Source organism: Protopterus annectens, chromosome 6.part0 (genome assembly GCF_019279795.1).
Source record: "Protopterus annectens isolate FY-2018-M chromosome 6.part0, PAN1.0, whole genome shotgun sequence".
Classification (NCBI taxonomy): Eukaryota; Metazoa; Chordata; order Ceratodontiformes; family Protopteridae; genus Protopterus; species Protopterus annectens.
Genome location: NC_056737.1, coordinates 1,668,789,156 through 1,668,804,180, shown reverse-complemented (window position 1 = coordinate 1,668,804,180; position 15,025 = coordinate 1,668,789,156). Strand labels below are relative to the sequence as shown.

Here is a 15,025-nt window from a genome sequence, read left to right as displayed (position 1 = left end):
CCCCCCATTTGTTCCTCAAAACGTTGAATATTTTTGGTTCCAGTTTCCATTCGTGTGGGTTCATGGGACTTCTGCTTAGGTCGTCTGCCAGTGAAGTTAGCTTGCCTGGCAGGGATTGAGCTTGTAGGTGCACTTGGTAGCTCAAGGCTGTGTTCCACAGAGCCATGGCTAGTCTGCAGAGAGGGTACGAGTGGGTTCCCTCTGCATGTTTATGTACCACATTAACTGTGGTGCTGTCTGTCTATACCAATAGGTGTTCTGGAAGAATGCGGTCTTTAAAGGCTGTCAGGGAATTCTGTACAGCTAACAATTCTTTTTGGTTGATATGCAGGTGGATCTATCTTGGGTTCCATTTGCCCTGAATGCACCGCCATGCCAAGTGAGCCCCCCATGCATAGTCTGATGCGTCTGTTAGGGTTTGGGCGGCAGGGGGTAGAATGAAAGGGAGCCCCTTGTTGGGGTAGCAGGCATCTTCCCACAAAAGGAACTCTGACAAGGAATGATAGGAATCATTGACTCCAGGTCCTGAGAAAGTTGACACCATAGGCTTTTTAGATACCACTGTAGTTTCCTCATATGCAGTCTTGCATATAGAATTAGTAGAATGCAAGAGGCCATGAACCCCAGGGCTTGCAGAATTTTCCTTGCAGATAGCCTGGTCTTAGTGGCCAATAGTTTGAAGTAGGTTGTCAAAAACACTTTTATCTGGGGTTAGGAAAGCCATCTGGGAAGTTGTGTTCAAGCTTGCTCCCAGGAATACAATCTGTTGGCAGGGTACTAGGTGAGATTTCTTTTCATGTATGGTGTACCTCAGTGACGTTATAAGTTTCTTTAGGAATGCCAGATGTTTTAATAGCAAGTCCTAGCTTTCTGCCTGAATCAGACAATCGTCCAAGTATGGGTATATTTGAATATTTCTCCGCCTGCAAAATGCAATGGCTGGAGCTAGACACTTTGTGAATACCCTGTGCCTAGTTATTAAGCCAAAGGGAAGTGCAGAGAACTGATAGTGCATGAAGCCTTCCCTGAAGCGTAGGTATTTCCTGCAAGATTCCCTTACTGGAATGTGCAGGTAAGCTTCCTTTAAGTCTAAGGTTGTCAACCAGGCATCTTTGCCTAGCATAGGAAGCAGCTGTTGAAGTGTTAGCATTCTGAATTTTGGGATTACCAGAAAGATGTTTAGAATAGAGAGGTCCAGGATATTTCTGGGTACCAGGAAAAGCTTTGAATAAAAACCTTGTCCTCTTTGTTCTGCTGGGACAGGTTGAACAGACCCTGATACTTAGGAGAGAGAGAACCTGCAGTTGGTCCTCTGCCCACTGATTTGGGGGTAGGTTTGGCCAACCATTTTGGGTTGGTAGGGTGTGGAAGTGGAATCTCTATCCTTGGGAAACTATATTCAAAACCCATATTTCCTGCGTAATGAGTTCCCAGTTTTTTTGCATGCAGGGTGAGCTTTCCTCCTAAAGGAGCAGGCAGTTGAGCAGGGCTTGGAAGGGTTAAGGTTAAGTCATTGCGCCATTTTTCCGTAGGGGGGGTGGTTTACTACTCCCTGCTTTGGAAGTGGGAGCCCCCACTGCTTAGGCCTGTGCATTAGCCTGAGACTGTAACCTAGGTGGTCTGCTGTTCCTGGGTTTGAACTGAGAAGGCCTGGAAGAGACTGGAAAGGGCCAATTCTTTGAAGGCCAATGCCTACTAAATCTGGGAGGTTGTACTTGCAGGAAATCTTTAACAGTTTGCATATATTTAGCTTTCTCCTCCATCCTTTTGAGGATTTCTTCTGCTCTGTTGCCAAACAGGCGGTCTTGGTTTAAGGGAGCATCCAGTAATTTAACTTAAACATGATCTGGCAAGTTCTGCTCCTTAAGCCAAGCTTGCCTTCTAAGTACAGACCCAGTGACAGCAGCCCTGCAAGATGCTTCTAAAGAGTCAAAACCACATTGCAAAGTATGTTTACCAACTTGTTCTGCAGAATGCATTAAATCAGGAACCAACATAATTTCCTGTTTAAGTAGTCCCATAATATGCTGCTGGTACTTTAACATATGAAACTGGCAATTTAAAGCCCTAATGGCCAAAGTAGCAGAAGTGTATACCTTCTTACCCCATCTGTCCAAGACTCTAAAATCTCTATCAGAAGGGGTAGGATTTTTGGCATCAGTACCCTTAATGCCTTCTGGTCCTTGGGAAATGGTCTCTGGATCCGTAGTAGGATTCTTGAAGAGGAACTTGTGAGAGTCAGGTACTCTAACACCAGTCAGGTTTTCTGGGAGCTGGAGGTAAAGTGTCTGGGGAAAGGCTAGATTCCAAGAAAGCATCATCTACAATGTCCAGAACAGGAAGGATAGCTAAAGGCCTGTGTTGAGGAAAGAGTAAGAATTTCCTAAGCCTCTTTTTGGAGTCAGAGTAATCCTGGCTTTCCCAGGGGAAATGCTCCCCAAGAGTATGCAATGTTTCACCAAAAGAAAAATCTTCTGGAGGGGAAGCAGAGGGAATGGAATTCTCTGCATCTGAATCCTCATAGGTAGATATAATCAGAAGTAACAGAAATATGAGATTCCTGATCAGAAGAATCAGAAGGAAAATCAGTTCTAAGTCTCTTAGAGGGTGGAAGGCTGGCTTCCTCTAATTAAGGTAATAAGGTCTTCTGTTTTCTAGGTGTGGTGCGGGTTTTAAACCTGGATGAAGAAGATGGCGTCAGTTTAAAATTCAAGTCTGTAGGCCTGAATACACCCTCAGAAGCCGGTGCCTGCACAGCGGCTCCGGACCCATCCAAGGTAGAGACATCCGCAGGTTCCATAGTCGAAGAAGCATCTCGCGGCATACTGGAAAGGCCTCAGTAGAGGCCTGCGAATCTGAAGTAGCGGGTATCAGGGGCTGCGAAAGCACCTCACTGAGTACCGGCAGACTGGTGACTAGCTTAACGGAAGCGTAATTGGCAGTTTTGGACCTATTCAGTCTGTCTTTATCCTTACGTTTTTTCAGATCGGTAGTTGGATGGCTTAACGAAGCCATTTAGGAGTATGGATACAGAGTACCAAAATAATTTGCTGCAAAGATAGCCTGACGACGAATAGTTCGGGGGTTGAACAAAGCACAAAACAGACAGCGAGGAACATTGTAATCTGGGCCTAAGCAAGGACTGCAGTACAAATTAAAATCTTTGAGGTATTTGCTTTCGACAGTTGACAATTGTTAACTTACTGACATCGGTTGGAGCAAGAAAAAAGATTCCCAACGGGGTACTTATCTTTTTTATTTTGAAGACTTCGGTTCTGAAACTCGAAAAAGAAAATTTCAGGAGTCGGCCGACGGCACTTACTAACTGCTTCGGGCACCGCACGACAAGAAAGACTGATGTAATGGTGTCGGCTGCATGTTTTATACCCCTAACGTCACGGAAGAAGAGACAGCATCCGACGCAGGAATCCAAGGCTCTGGTATTCAGGCCGGTTGAGGGCTACCTGCAGGCAGATAACCCAAATGTGATGACTGCAACAGTGAAACACGAAGATCATCAGGAGACAATTCCCTAGCCCTCTTTGAAGGGGATGGATGAAAGCCCCTTATCAGGGGAAAGAAGATCCCCAGCCATCTTTACCAACTGGGACTGAGGCACAGGAGAGGAGGCAGACGCCTGCTTGTGAGTAGGTTTGCGGCTGGAAGGTTTGCTAGCAATCCAGAGGGACTCGGGAGGCCTAGCAACTGAAGAAGTCTGAACTAAGGTAGTCGGGTCTGGTTCTGGTCTCATCTCGAAAGAAAGAGGCGTCAGAAGCCGGTGCCTGCAAAGCGGCTCCGGACCCATTTGAGGCAGCGACAGGCTGAAGATGAAATAGCAGCCTGCAGAATGGAGGACTCCGAAAAGGTCTTGCCAGAGGCCTGAGACTGAAAAATCTGCGGACAGCAAGGGCTGCGAAAGCACCTCACTGACTACCACTGAGCTTACTACCAATTTCACTGGTGTGTCATCAGCAGATTTAACCCTAGGCCTGTCACGGTCCTTGTCTTTGCGTTTCCTAGGTATATCCAAAGTCTGGAGACCAGAAGACACCATACCGACGAACTTAGGCTAGACTCAGAAATACTTATACAAAATCTTAGCTCTACGGCATATGGTACGCGGGTTAAAGGAAGAACAGAGACCACAGTTAGGGACGCCGTGCTTAAGGACCAAGCAAGTTATACAGTAGGAATGAAAATCACGGTGCGGAATCGGTTTTCCACAGGCAAGACAGTTATTAACTTTATCTGACATTCGTTAAAGCAAGAAGAGAAGATCCCCAACGGGGTACTTATCTGAAAGACATCTTCAACTTAGTAGTCGGAAAGCAAAAAAAGTAAACGGCCGACCCGCACTAGTGTGAATTGCATCTGTTTCAGGCTCCGCAGCAAGAAAGACTGAGGAAATGGCATCGGCTGCCTCCCTTTATACCTGACATTCTGACATCAGTTTTACAACTGGCACCAGCCATCATATACCGAGGACTCTGGTATTCGGGCCGACTGAGGGCTACCAGGAGCCGGATAACCCATATGTTAGGACTGCAACAGTGAAACACGAAGAACATCAGCAAATTCTAACTAGAAATAATCTAAACTACCACTACAGGATACTGACCAAAGCAGGCCCTCAGAAAAAACGGCCAAACAGCTGACAAACCAGCGACAACTACTTAATACCCAAGATTAACTAATCTAAACAAAAGTATTCTAACTATATTCTATCTAAGAAACGACAAGCTATATACGTGAAAACACAGATGAAAAGGTTTAACTTGGCCATGGCTAAGAAGAGCACTTCTGAACTCGCAATGCGGCAAACGAGATCTGGGGAATAACACTGCATGATGGGATACCTACCTTGCCACGAGCCAACTTAGAAACTTGGAGCTTCTGCAATCGGTTGAGTCGAAGCAGAGGATCGGCTCTGAACCCACATGTAAGAATGAAGGTGCGACAGGACAAAATAACATCCAACTATGTCGACTCCTGGACACTGGGAACTCAGACAACTGCAAGGCCCAAAGCCCCAGGGCTCGGGAAAGGAAGACGCCCTGAAAGGGGCAGGGAAAAACTCCCTGTTCCCAGTGGGGAGGGGCAGGAAGGAAGGACTCGCAGGTGGATCTGAGCCCGCAAGAACAGTCATCAACAAATCCACTTCTCTCTCTGAGAAACTATGGGAGGATCTGGCAGAGGAAGCAGACCTGGAGTGGTGCCTGGGTGAGGCAGACTCCAGAGAGAAATTAGGCCGAGGAGAAGACAACCTAGGCCTGATCTTGGGAGAAGGCTCACAAGCAGCAGGGGAAGATTCAGTCAGTCTCAGCTTCTCTGGTGGCTTGTCATTGCTTTTAGATTTCTCTCTCTGCCTTCTTGCCCACGTCCTTTCTTCTGCTCTCGGGTGACTTACCAGGAGGTTGTGTCCCTGCACCCACACTAGAGGAACTGGGTAACAAACCCTTTAAAATTAACTTGTTTCTCTTGTCTGCGAGGGTATGAGATGAAAAACCTGCACAAACAGAATACCCAGTGTCTAGGTGAGGAACACCTAAACACTACACACAATGTTTGCCCATCCGAGGGTGGAAGTTCATGTCCACACCCAGTACAGTTCTTAAATCCCGCACCCTCCACAAACTTGTCCGACTTGTCAGCCATGATAGAAAGACAAGAAAGGGGAACCCTGAAAACTACAACAGAAAGGCTCTACGTAAAATGCAAAGGGTCGGAGAAAGTTTAGAAAGTTATAGGAAAACTTTAAATAGTACCAAAGTACCAAGAAAATCCCAACACTAGACGAAAAAAGTCACAACAGGATAGAACTCAGATGACTCGCTTGTAGCTGGAATGGCAGCAAACGAGATCTGGGGGGCTGGAGGAGAGAGGGTCATTATGGGTAGGGGAGGAGCTCAGTTTCAGCACTATAGCTTGGATATGGTTGGCTTGGCACTAATGTAGGTGCCTATACCCACAGGTTGAAGATCAAATGAAGACAATGTCAGATCCACAGCTAACACTACAGCAAGAAAGGTATTAAGACAAAGTACAGTTGTGTACACTTACCATAAATGTAGATGTTCGAGTGTATTCACTGTTGCAGTCATCACATTAGGGTTATCTGCTTGCAGTATCCCTCATTCAGCCTGATTATCGAAGTCTTGGGTCCTGCTTCAGTTGCTGTCTCATCTTCTGTGACGTCAGGTAGTCAGGGGTATAAAGTATGCAGCCAATGCCATTACATCAGTTTTTCCTGCCCCAGATGTCAGGTGCCCCCCTAATGGGAAGCAATTATATACATATACACACGGTTATACCTCCAACAAAAAAGCAAATACACCAAAAAGCTTTAGCATAGTAAAGGAGAATAGAGGTATAGCCAAAAGAAGTCAGGGGGCTGGAGGGAGGGTAACCAGGACTGCAACAGAGAATACACTAGAACATCTACATTTATGGTAAGTGTACACAACTGTACTATGTTTTTTGTGTTTCACTGCTGCAGTCATCACATTTGGGTAGATTCCCAAAGCTAAGGGTGGGAGGAGGAATTTAGATAGCATTAGGACCAGCTAGAAGGCCCTGCAAGACTGCAGTGGCAAAGCCAGCTCTGGATTTAGAGAAAACTGGCAAATGGTAATGCTTGGTGAAAGTATGTACAGAACTCCAGGTAACAGCTTCTAGGATGTCTCTGGTAGGGACACCTCTGAGAAAGGCTGTAGAGGTAGATGCAGCAGCCCTGGTTGAATGTGGTCTAATCCCCTGTGGGATAGGTTTTCCATGGTGCTTACAGCAGAAATGAATGCAATAGCCTATCCATTTAGAAATGGTTTACTTTGAAATAGCCTTCCCCTCTGCCCCTGCAGCAAATGCCACCAGCAATTTTTCAGATTTCCTTTGAGGTTTAGTCCTGTCCAAGAAAAATCTAAGTTGTCTGTGAACATCTAAGGAGTGCAGTATCCATTCCCCTTTGTTCTATGGATTAGAAAAGAAGGCTGGTAAATGAAGCGACTGATTAAGAACCACACTGGATACTACTTTGGGGCATGAAGGAGGTATTGGTCCTGAGGGACACCCTGTCCGCATGAAAGATGATGAAAGGCTCCACTGCCATAAGGGCCTGTAATTCAGATACCATTCTTGCTGAAGTGATTGCTAAAAGGAAGGCTGTTTTCCAAGAAAGGACTTTTAACTCTGCACTTGCAGCTGGCTCAAAGAAAGAAGAGTTTGAGTTTTTCCAATACAAAGTTATGGTCCAATGCTGGAGTTGGGGCTCTCCTGGGTGGTCTTAAGTTTTTGGCCCCTCTGAGGAACCGCTTGAGCAGTGGATGAGAGAAGAGGGGTGGTTCTGTGTTGCAATGAGCTGAAATGGCTGTGGCATAAATTTTGATTGAAGGAAAAGAAAGGCCCTTGTGAAGCAGCTCAGTTAAGTATTGAAGAATCTGAGGTAAATTGTGCGCTGCTGTGGCCATCCCTTGGGCTTGGTTCCAGGCACAGAATCTTTTCCATTTTTCAGCATAAGATTTTCTAGTACTAGGCCTCCTTGCCTCCAAAATGACATCCAACACTTGTTTACTGAGGGATGGTAATGGAGAGATTAGCCAATTAGCCAGGCTGCCCAGTTCAGGGTTTGAAGCTGAGGGTGCAGAATCTGGCTCTCCTGCTGTGACAGCAGGGTAGGGGTCTGAGGCAGGTGCCATGGAGCCAGCAGTGACACTGTGCAAGAGGGTGTACCAGTGCCGGCGTGGCCAGTCTGGTGCAATCAGTATCGTCCTTGGTTTGTCCTGTTTGATCTTTAGTAGTACTTTGGAGAGGAGAGGCAGAGGAGGAAAGGCATAAACTGATAGATTTTTCCAGCTGAAGAACAGAGCATCCACTTTCCAAGCTTGTTTGTGGGGAGTCCTTGTGCAGAATTTGTCCAATTGGTAGTTCTGGGGGAAGCAAACAGGACTATATCTGGGCTACCCCATTTGTTTATCAACATGTTGAAAGTCTTTGGTTCCAGTTTCCAATCATGTGGGTCCATGAGATTTCTGCTTAGTCTGCCAGGGTACTTAGTTTTCCTGGCAGGAAATGAGCCTGTAGATGCACTTGGTAGCTCAAGGCTGTGTTCCACAGAATCATGGCTAGTCTGCAGAGAGGGTATGAATGAGTACCCCCCTGCTTGTTTAAATACCACATAACAGTGGTATTGTCCATCTTTACCATTAGTTGTCCTGGAAGAATGTGGTCCTTGAAGGCTGTCAGAGCATTCTGTACAGCTAACGTTTCTTTTTGATTGGCATGCAGATGCATTTGACTGGGGTTCCATTTGCCCTGAATGCACTTCCTTGCCAAGTGAGCCCCAAATGCATAGTCTGATGCGTCTGTTAGGGTTTGGGCAGCAGGAGGTAGTGTGAATGGTAGTCCCTTGCTTTGGTGGCAGGCATCTGCCCACCAAAGTAACTCTAATTGTAGGCAATGTATGATAGGAATCATTGCTTCTAGATCCTGAGAATGCTGACACCATAGGCCTTTTAGATACCATTGTAATTTCCTCATATGCAATCTTGCATATGTGATTAGTAGAATGCAGGAGGCCATGAACCCCAAGGCTTGCAGTATTTGCCTTGCAGATATCAGGGTTTTTGTGGCCATTAGTTTGAAGTAAGTTGTCAAATGAATTTGTTTCTCTGGTGTGAGGAAAGCCATCTGGGAAATTGTGTTCAAGCTTGCTTCCAGGAATATAATTTGTTGAAAGGGTACAAGACGTAATTTATTTTCGTTTATGGTATACCCCAGACAAGTTAGTACCTTTTGCACAAATGCTAGATGATTCAAAAGTATGTCCTGGCTTTCTGCCTGAATTGGACAATCGTCCAGGTATGGGTATATTTGAATATTTCTTTGCCTGCAAAATGCACTGACTGGAGCTAGGCACGTTATGAATACCCTGGGCGAAGTAGATAAGCCAAAGGGCAGTGCAGAGAACTGATAGTGCATGTAGCCTGCTTTGAAGTGTAGATATCTTCTGAAAGTTTCCCTGATTGGGATGTGCAGGTAAGGCTTCCTTTAAATCTATTGTTGCCAACCAGGCATCCCTGCCTAGCATAGGAAGCAACTGGTGAAGAGTTAGCATCTTGAATTTTGAAATCACCAAAAAGGTGTTTCGGATAGAAAGGTCCAGGATAGGATGCCATGAGTTGTCTTTTCTGGGTACCAGGAAAACTTGAGTAAAAACCTTGTCCCTTTTCCTCTTCTGGTACAGTGTGAACAGCCTTTATGCTTGAGAGAGAGCGCACTTGCTTTTGAGCCTCTGCCCATTGATTTGAGGGTAGATCTGGCCAACCGTTTGGGGTTGGAAACGTGTGGAAGTGAAATCTGTATCCTTGGGAAACTATATTTAAAACCCATTTCTCCTGGATAATGAGGTCCCAGTTTTTTGCCTGCAGAGCTTCTTTCCTCCTAAAGAAGCATTCAGTTGAGAAGTGCTTGGGAGTTTTAAAGTGAAGTCTCTGAGACAGCTTACCACAGGGGAGAGTGTTACTACTCCCTGATTTGGAAGTGGGAGCCCCCCCCCCCACTGCTTAGTCCTGTGCATACCCTGGGACTGAAGCCCGAGTGTTCTGCTGGTTCTGGGTTTGGACTGAGAAGGCCTGGAAGAGGCAAGAAAGGACCAATTCTTTGAGGGCCAATGCCTATAGAATCTGGGAGGTTGTACTTGTAGGAAATCTTTAACAGTTTGCATAGATTTAGCTTTTTCCTCCATCGTTTTAGGAACTTCTTCTGCTTTGTTGCCAAACAGGCAGTCCTGATTTAAGGGAGCATCCAGCAATTTAGCTTTAACATGATCTTGCTCCTTAAGCCAAGCATGCCTTCTAAGTACAGACCCAGTGACTGCAGCCCTGCAAGATGCCTCTAGTGAATCAAAACCACATTACAAAGTATGTTTTCCAACCTGTTCAGCAGAATGCATTAAATCCTGTAAATCCTTATTTTCAGCACAGTCAGGAATCAACATCATTTTCTGTTTAAGCAATCCAATAATATGCTGCTGACACTAACATATGAAACTGGCAGTTTAAGGCCCTAATGGCCAAGGTTGCAAAAGTGTATACCTTCTTAATCCATCTATCCAGCACCCTGGAATCTACCAGCGGGGGTAGGATTTTTGGCAATAGTAGCCTTAATGCCCTTGGGTCCCTGTGAAATGGTCTCAGGATCCCTAGTAGGATTTTTAAAAAGGAACTTGTGAGAGTCAGGAACCCTGTAATATCCATCAGGTTTTCTGGGAGCAGGAAGTAGAGAGTCACGGGCTAAGCTAAATTCCTAAAAGGCATCATGAACAATGTCTAGTAAAGGAGGGATAGCTAAATTCCTGTGTTGGGGCAGGAGTAAGAAATCCCTAAGGCTCTTTTTCGAATCAGAGTAATCCTGGCTTACCCAGCGAAAATGCTCCCTAAGAGTATGTAAGGTTTCACCAAAAGAGAAATCCTCGGGGGGGGGGGGGGGGGGGCAGAGGGAATGGAGTCCTCTGCATCAGAATACTCATAGGTAAATAAGGGTAAATCCTGGTCATGAGAGGAAACAAATTTCAGAATCCTGGTCAGAAGTATCATAAGCAAATTCAGTCCTAGGTCTCTTTGCGGGGGAAGGTTGGCTTCCCCTGATTAAAGTAATAAGGTCTTCAGCCATTCTTATTTGTTTTTTAGGCACAGAGGTCTGACCATGCGGTCTGAGCATCAGTTTTCTAGGCATGGTTCGAGCTTTAGGCCCTGAAGAAGCAGAAGATGGCATTGGTTTAATATGCAAGTCAGTAGGCCTGAATACACCCTCAGAAGCCAGTGCCTGCACAGTGGCTCCGGACCCATCTAAGGTAGAGACATCCGCAGGTTCCACAGTTGAAGCACCTCGCGGCATACCGGACTCCGAATGGATCTCAGTAGAGGCCTGCGAATCTGAAGTAGTGGGTTATCAGGGGCTGCGAAAGCACCTCACTGAGTACTGGAAAACTGGCGACTAGCTTAGGAGAAGCGTCATCGGCAGCTCTGGACCTAGGTGGCCTGTCTCTGTCTTTTACCTTTGCATTTTTTTCAGAATGTCAGTAGTCGGGTGGCTTACCGAAGACATATCTGGATAACTGAAGCAAGTACCAAAATATTTACAAGCGTAAATATACAGACGACGAATAGTTCGTTGTTTAAATAAGGCACAAAACCAACAGCGATGTACGTCGTGGTCAGGGCCTAGGCAAGGAATACAGTACAAATGAAAATCTTTATGAGGTATTTGCTTTCCACAAGAAATACAATTACTGACTTTTACTGACAGCGGTTTAGAGCAAGGAAAAGTTTCCCCAACGGGATACTTAGCTTTAGTTGAAGACTTCGGTTCTGAAACTCAAACAAAAATTTCAGGAGTCTGCCAACCGGCACTTGTGAACTGCTTCTGCTTCGGGCACCACACGGCAAGAAAGACTGATGTAATGGGGTCGGCTGCATGCTTTATACCCTTGACTACCTGACACCACGGAAGATGAGACAGCAACTGATGCAGGACTCAAGACTTTGATTATCAGGCCGACTGAGGGCTACTGCAAGCAGATAACCCTAATGTGATGACTGCAACAGTGAAACACGAGGAACATCTACCCAAAACCACTCTTATACCACCAACATCCTGCCACCTGAGTGAACAGGTGTCAGACAAGGCCACAGGGAAAAAGTACAGCTCTGGAATTCAGACTGGACATTAGATTATTTGTTGGCAAGATATCCCACCAATGAAGACTGCAGCATTGAAAGGTATGATATACATTACAAACACTGCCCAACAAGGTACTTACCTGTTAAATGCTCTGTAGTTTGGAGGCCTGGACAAATCCTAAACTGCGATGTACACTCTTGACATGAACATGAAATACATCACTAAAGAACTACAGACTGGCAAGCAAAGAAGTTTCGAGGATCGTATGTCTGGGTGTCACCTTTATGCCCTAAGCTACACAAGGAGCATATGTATGACGTGCGGCATACCTTAAAGCAAACTAAAGGCTTTGGTATACTGGCCAGACACCAAGCTGCACTTGGCAGGGGATTGTTAATGTAATGAATACTGCCACAGTGATATGGAAGGACATCTATAGATAAGTATAGGAGAATGTCAACTACATACCATGTGTATAATGACATCTAAGGGGTGGTAACACTGCCCACCCTTGGGGAAAGATGCCAAGCCCTGGAAGTCAGGTTAGATGTCTAAACCTGCCAAAGGCACAGACCCCTACTGCAATTACTGAAAAAGTGATCCACACAAAGAACATACAGAGATGATGTTGCTTCTTTATGGATATATATGGCATCTACTGTCAAAACCTACACATCTTACATTATCAATAAAATTTCAGTTCTGATTACATAAAATGACCAACATGGATGTTCTGCTTTACTAATGTTTTCTTAGTTATCACCTCTGGACAAGCATTCATCTACAAGTAATCAATTTCTAGGGCAGCACAGTAAAGGGATTATTACCACTGTCTCAACAGTTGGCTCTCCAATTTACTTCCAAAACTTTGATGCCTTCTATGCGAAGACTACAGGGATTTTTTTGATTGGTACTCCACAGCTTCCTCCCATATCTCTACAGATATGCTGCAGGTGAATTAGCAGTCCTCCACACTGCCAGTTTCTTTGCCTTGCACCCAGTGAGTGGCAGGATATGGTCCATCCCGAAATGAATAAAGCACGTACCGAAAAAAAGAACGAGTGATGGTAAATTCTTTACTACATAAAACTTTAAATATTAACTGTTTTTTCACTCTGTTTCCTGACCTATTTTAACACCTCAAAATAACTAAGTGCTTTATTTGTAATTTTAGCCTGATTTGCACAACATAGCTACCAATGGGGCTTGATGCATCAACATGATCTTGTTCAACCTCAACAATTTATCTTTCTCATAATGCTTTGTATGACTTATGCCAGATATACAACTGTGAATTTCCATGCCACTGACATATAATGGGATTTGTGTGAGTCACTGTTATCTTTTTTTACCTTCTGTAAAAAGACTGCTTCATTTCTGTCTCTAATCATCCTCACTTATGTTTGGCTCAGACCTTGTTTTACACTATACTTAGAAGTTATCCAGAAAAGTAACTAAATTGCAGGCCTTTGTTTAGGGTTTTCTTTTGTAGTACAAGAAGAACTGGTTCTGCAAGGGTCTCTCAGTGCAGTGACAGTTTTAACACCTCTGCAGTAGTGTGGTGGGAGAGGACTGTCAATTCCCTTTTAACTACAAAAGAAAACCCTGAACAAAGGTCTGCAATTTAGCTACTTTTCTGGCTGTAGCTGGATAACGTTCAAGTACAGTGTAAAACAAGGTCTAAGCCAAACATAAATGAGGGTGATTAGAGACAAAAAAGAAGCAGTCCTTTTACAGAAGGTAAATATGCTAACAGTGACTTTCACAAATCCAATTATATGTCAATGGCATGGGAATTCACAGTTACTTCTTTATGTCTGGCATGAGTCATACAAAGCATTACGGGAAATAGAAAGGGATGAGGGAGAACAAGATCTCATTGATACATCAAGCCCCATTGGTAGCCATGTTGTGGAAAAAAGGCTAAAATTACAAATAAAGTACTTAAGAGCGACTATGAGGTGTTAAAATAGGTCAGGAAACAAAGATAGCATGAACAACAGATTTTTTTTAGTTCTAGGGTGGAGTTTTCTTTTAAAAAGAACTTCAAAGCACAAAAGCAATTTGCTTAAAATTACTTTCACATATTTGCTTTTTCAAAAGGGCAAGGGAAGGTTTATGTCATGATGCTATGGTATGCAAAGATGAATTAACAAAAGAATCATCATCAGAAAAGCAGGGTAATAAACACATTTAGTAACAGAAACTAAGAAAAAGAATTTCAAAATAAAACAGAATACAAATTTTCAGTCGGGGAGGGTTAAAACAATAATGAAAAGCATGTAGTGAAAGCCCACCTGTTTTCCACTGTGTATTCGGTTTCTTCTCAAAACCGGCGTGCTTCCTGTTGTGACCCAAACTCCAGCTAAGGTATTACTGTAAACCTCATTCTCTTCAATCACTCCTTGTCCTTTTTCATGCTAAATACACAGCACATTAACATTACACCAAAATGCAATTGTTAAATCAGAAAAAGCATAACAGCAAGTTTCATGACAATAACATTGTTAGCGAATACATTTACTTGGACTTGTAAACACATGCACTCACGTACACTACTCAAAAGAACAGCTAAAGTTGTCTTCAAAGTAAACTTAAATGAAACTGAAGTGCTTTTTGTTTCTAAATCGGCTGTAAGACCTGGAATGTTCTAAAACCATGGAATTCAGCATTTTAATGCTTACATGGTTAAGCACAGTACACTTGTATCTACTTACCATAAAACTTAGATGTCAGAGTGTTTTTACTATTTCCCACTCCTCAATGCACAATGGACACCAGCCCTTAGACATCAGGATATAAGGGCTATCAGAAGACACCATTTTCTCAGGTCTTTCATACCCCCTCCCAAAACTGGAGCCCCACTCTGTATACCCTAGACCAGAAGCAAAAGCACCCATACTGCTCCCAAGTAGGACCACTGTAATGAGGACCTGAAAGTGGAAGCAAGACTGGGGAAGGAAACTTAAAAGATAAGAAATAGGGTACCCGCTCTAACCCAAAGCTTAGAAGAGAAGAATAGAGGGAGGGAAAGACTACTGTACCAGTGAAGTCACCAACACCTACATTTATGGTAAGTAGACATAACTGTACTAAGTTCATTGTGTTTTACTGCTACAACAGTAGTTTTTTTTTTTTTGGGGGGGGGATTCCCAAAGCCAAGGTTGGGAAGTTGTAAAAAAAACTAGAGTGAAGTCAGAAGGCCATACAAAAGTGAATCCAGTTCTAGAAGAGGTTGTACTGTTTAGTAACGGTGAGAAAAAAAAGAAGACCAGGTGATTGCCTCCAGGACTTCTCTGGTAGATATAACCATGACGAAGGCAGCTGTAGCTCTAGTGGAATGTGTCCT

General features: G+C 44.2%; 1 protein-coding gene across 3 annotated transcripts in view; it reads right to left on the bottom strand.

The window, feature by feature from the left end:
- Positions 1–15,025, bottom strand: part of FBXO11 (F-box protein 11) — a 2,134,039-nt gene that overhangs the window by 970,425 nt on the left and 1,148,589 nt on the right. For all 3 annotated transcript variants that reach the window (XM_044075082.1, XM_044075080.1, XM_044075081.1), the window contains exon 15: positions 13,974–14,096. In XM_044075082.1, coding sequence (XP_043931017.1) covers positions 13,974–14,096 — 123 coding nt within the window. The remainder of the gene's footprint in view (positions 1–13,973; positions 14,097–15,025) is intronic.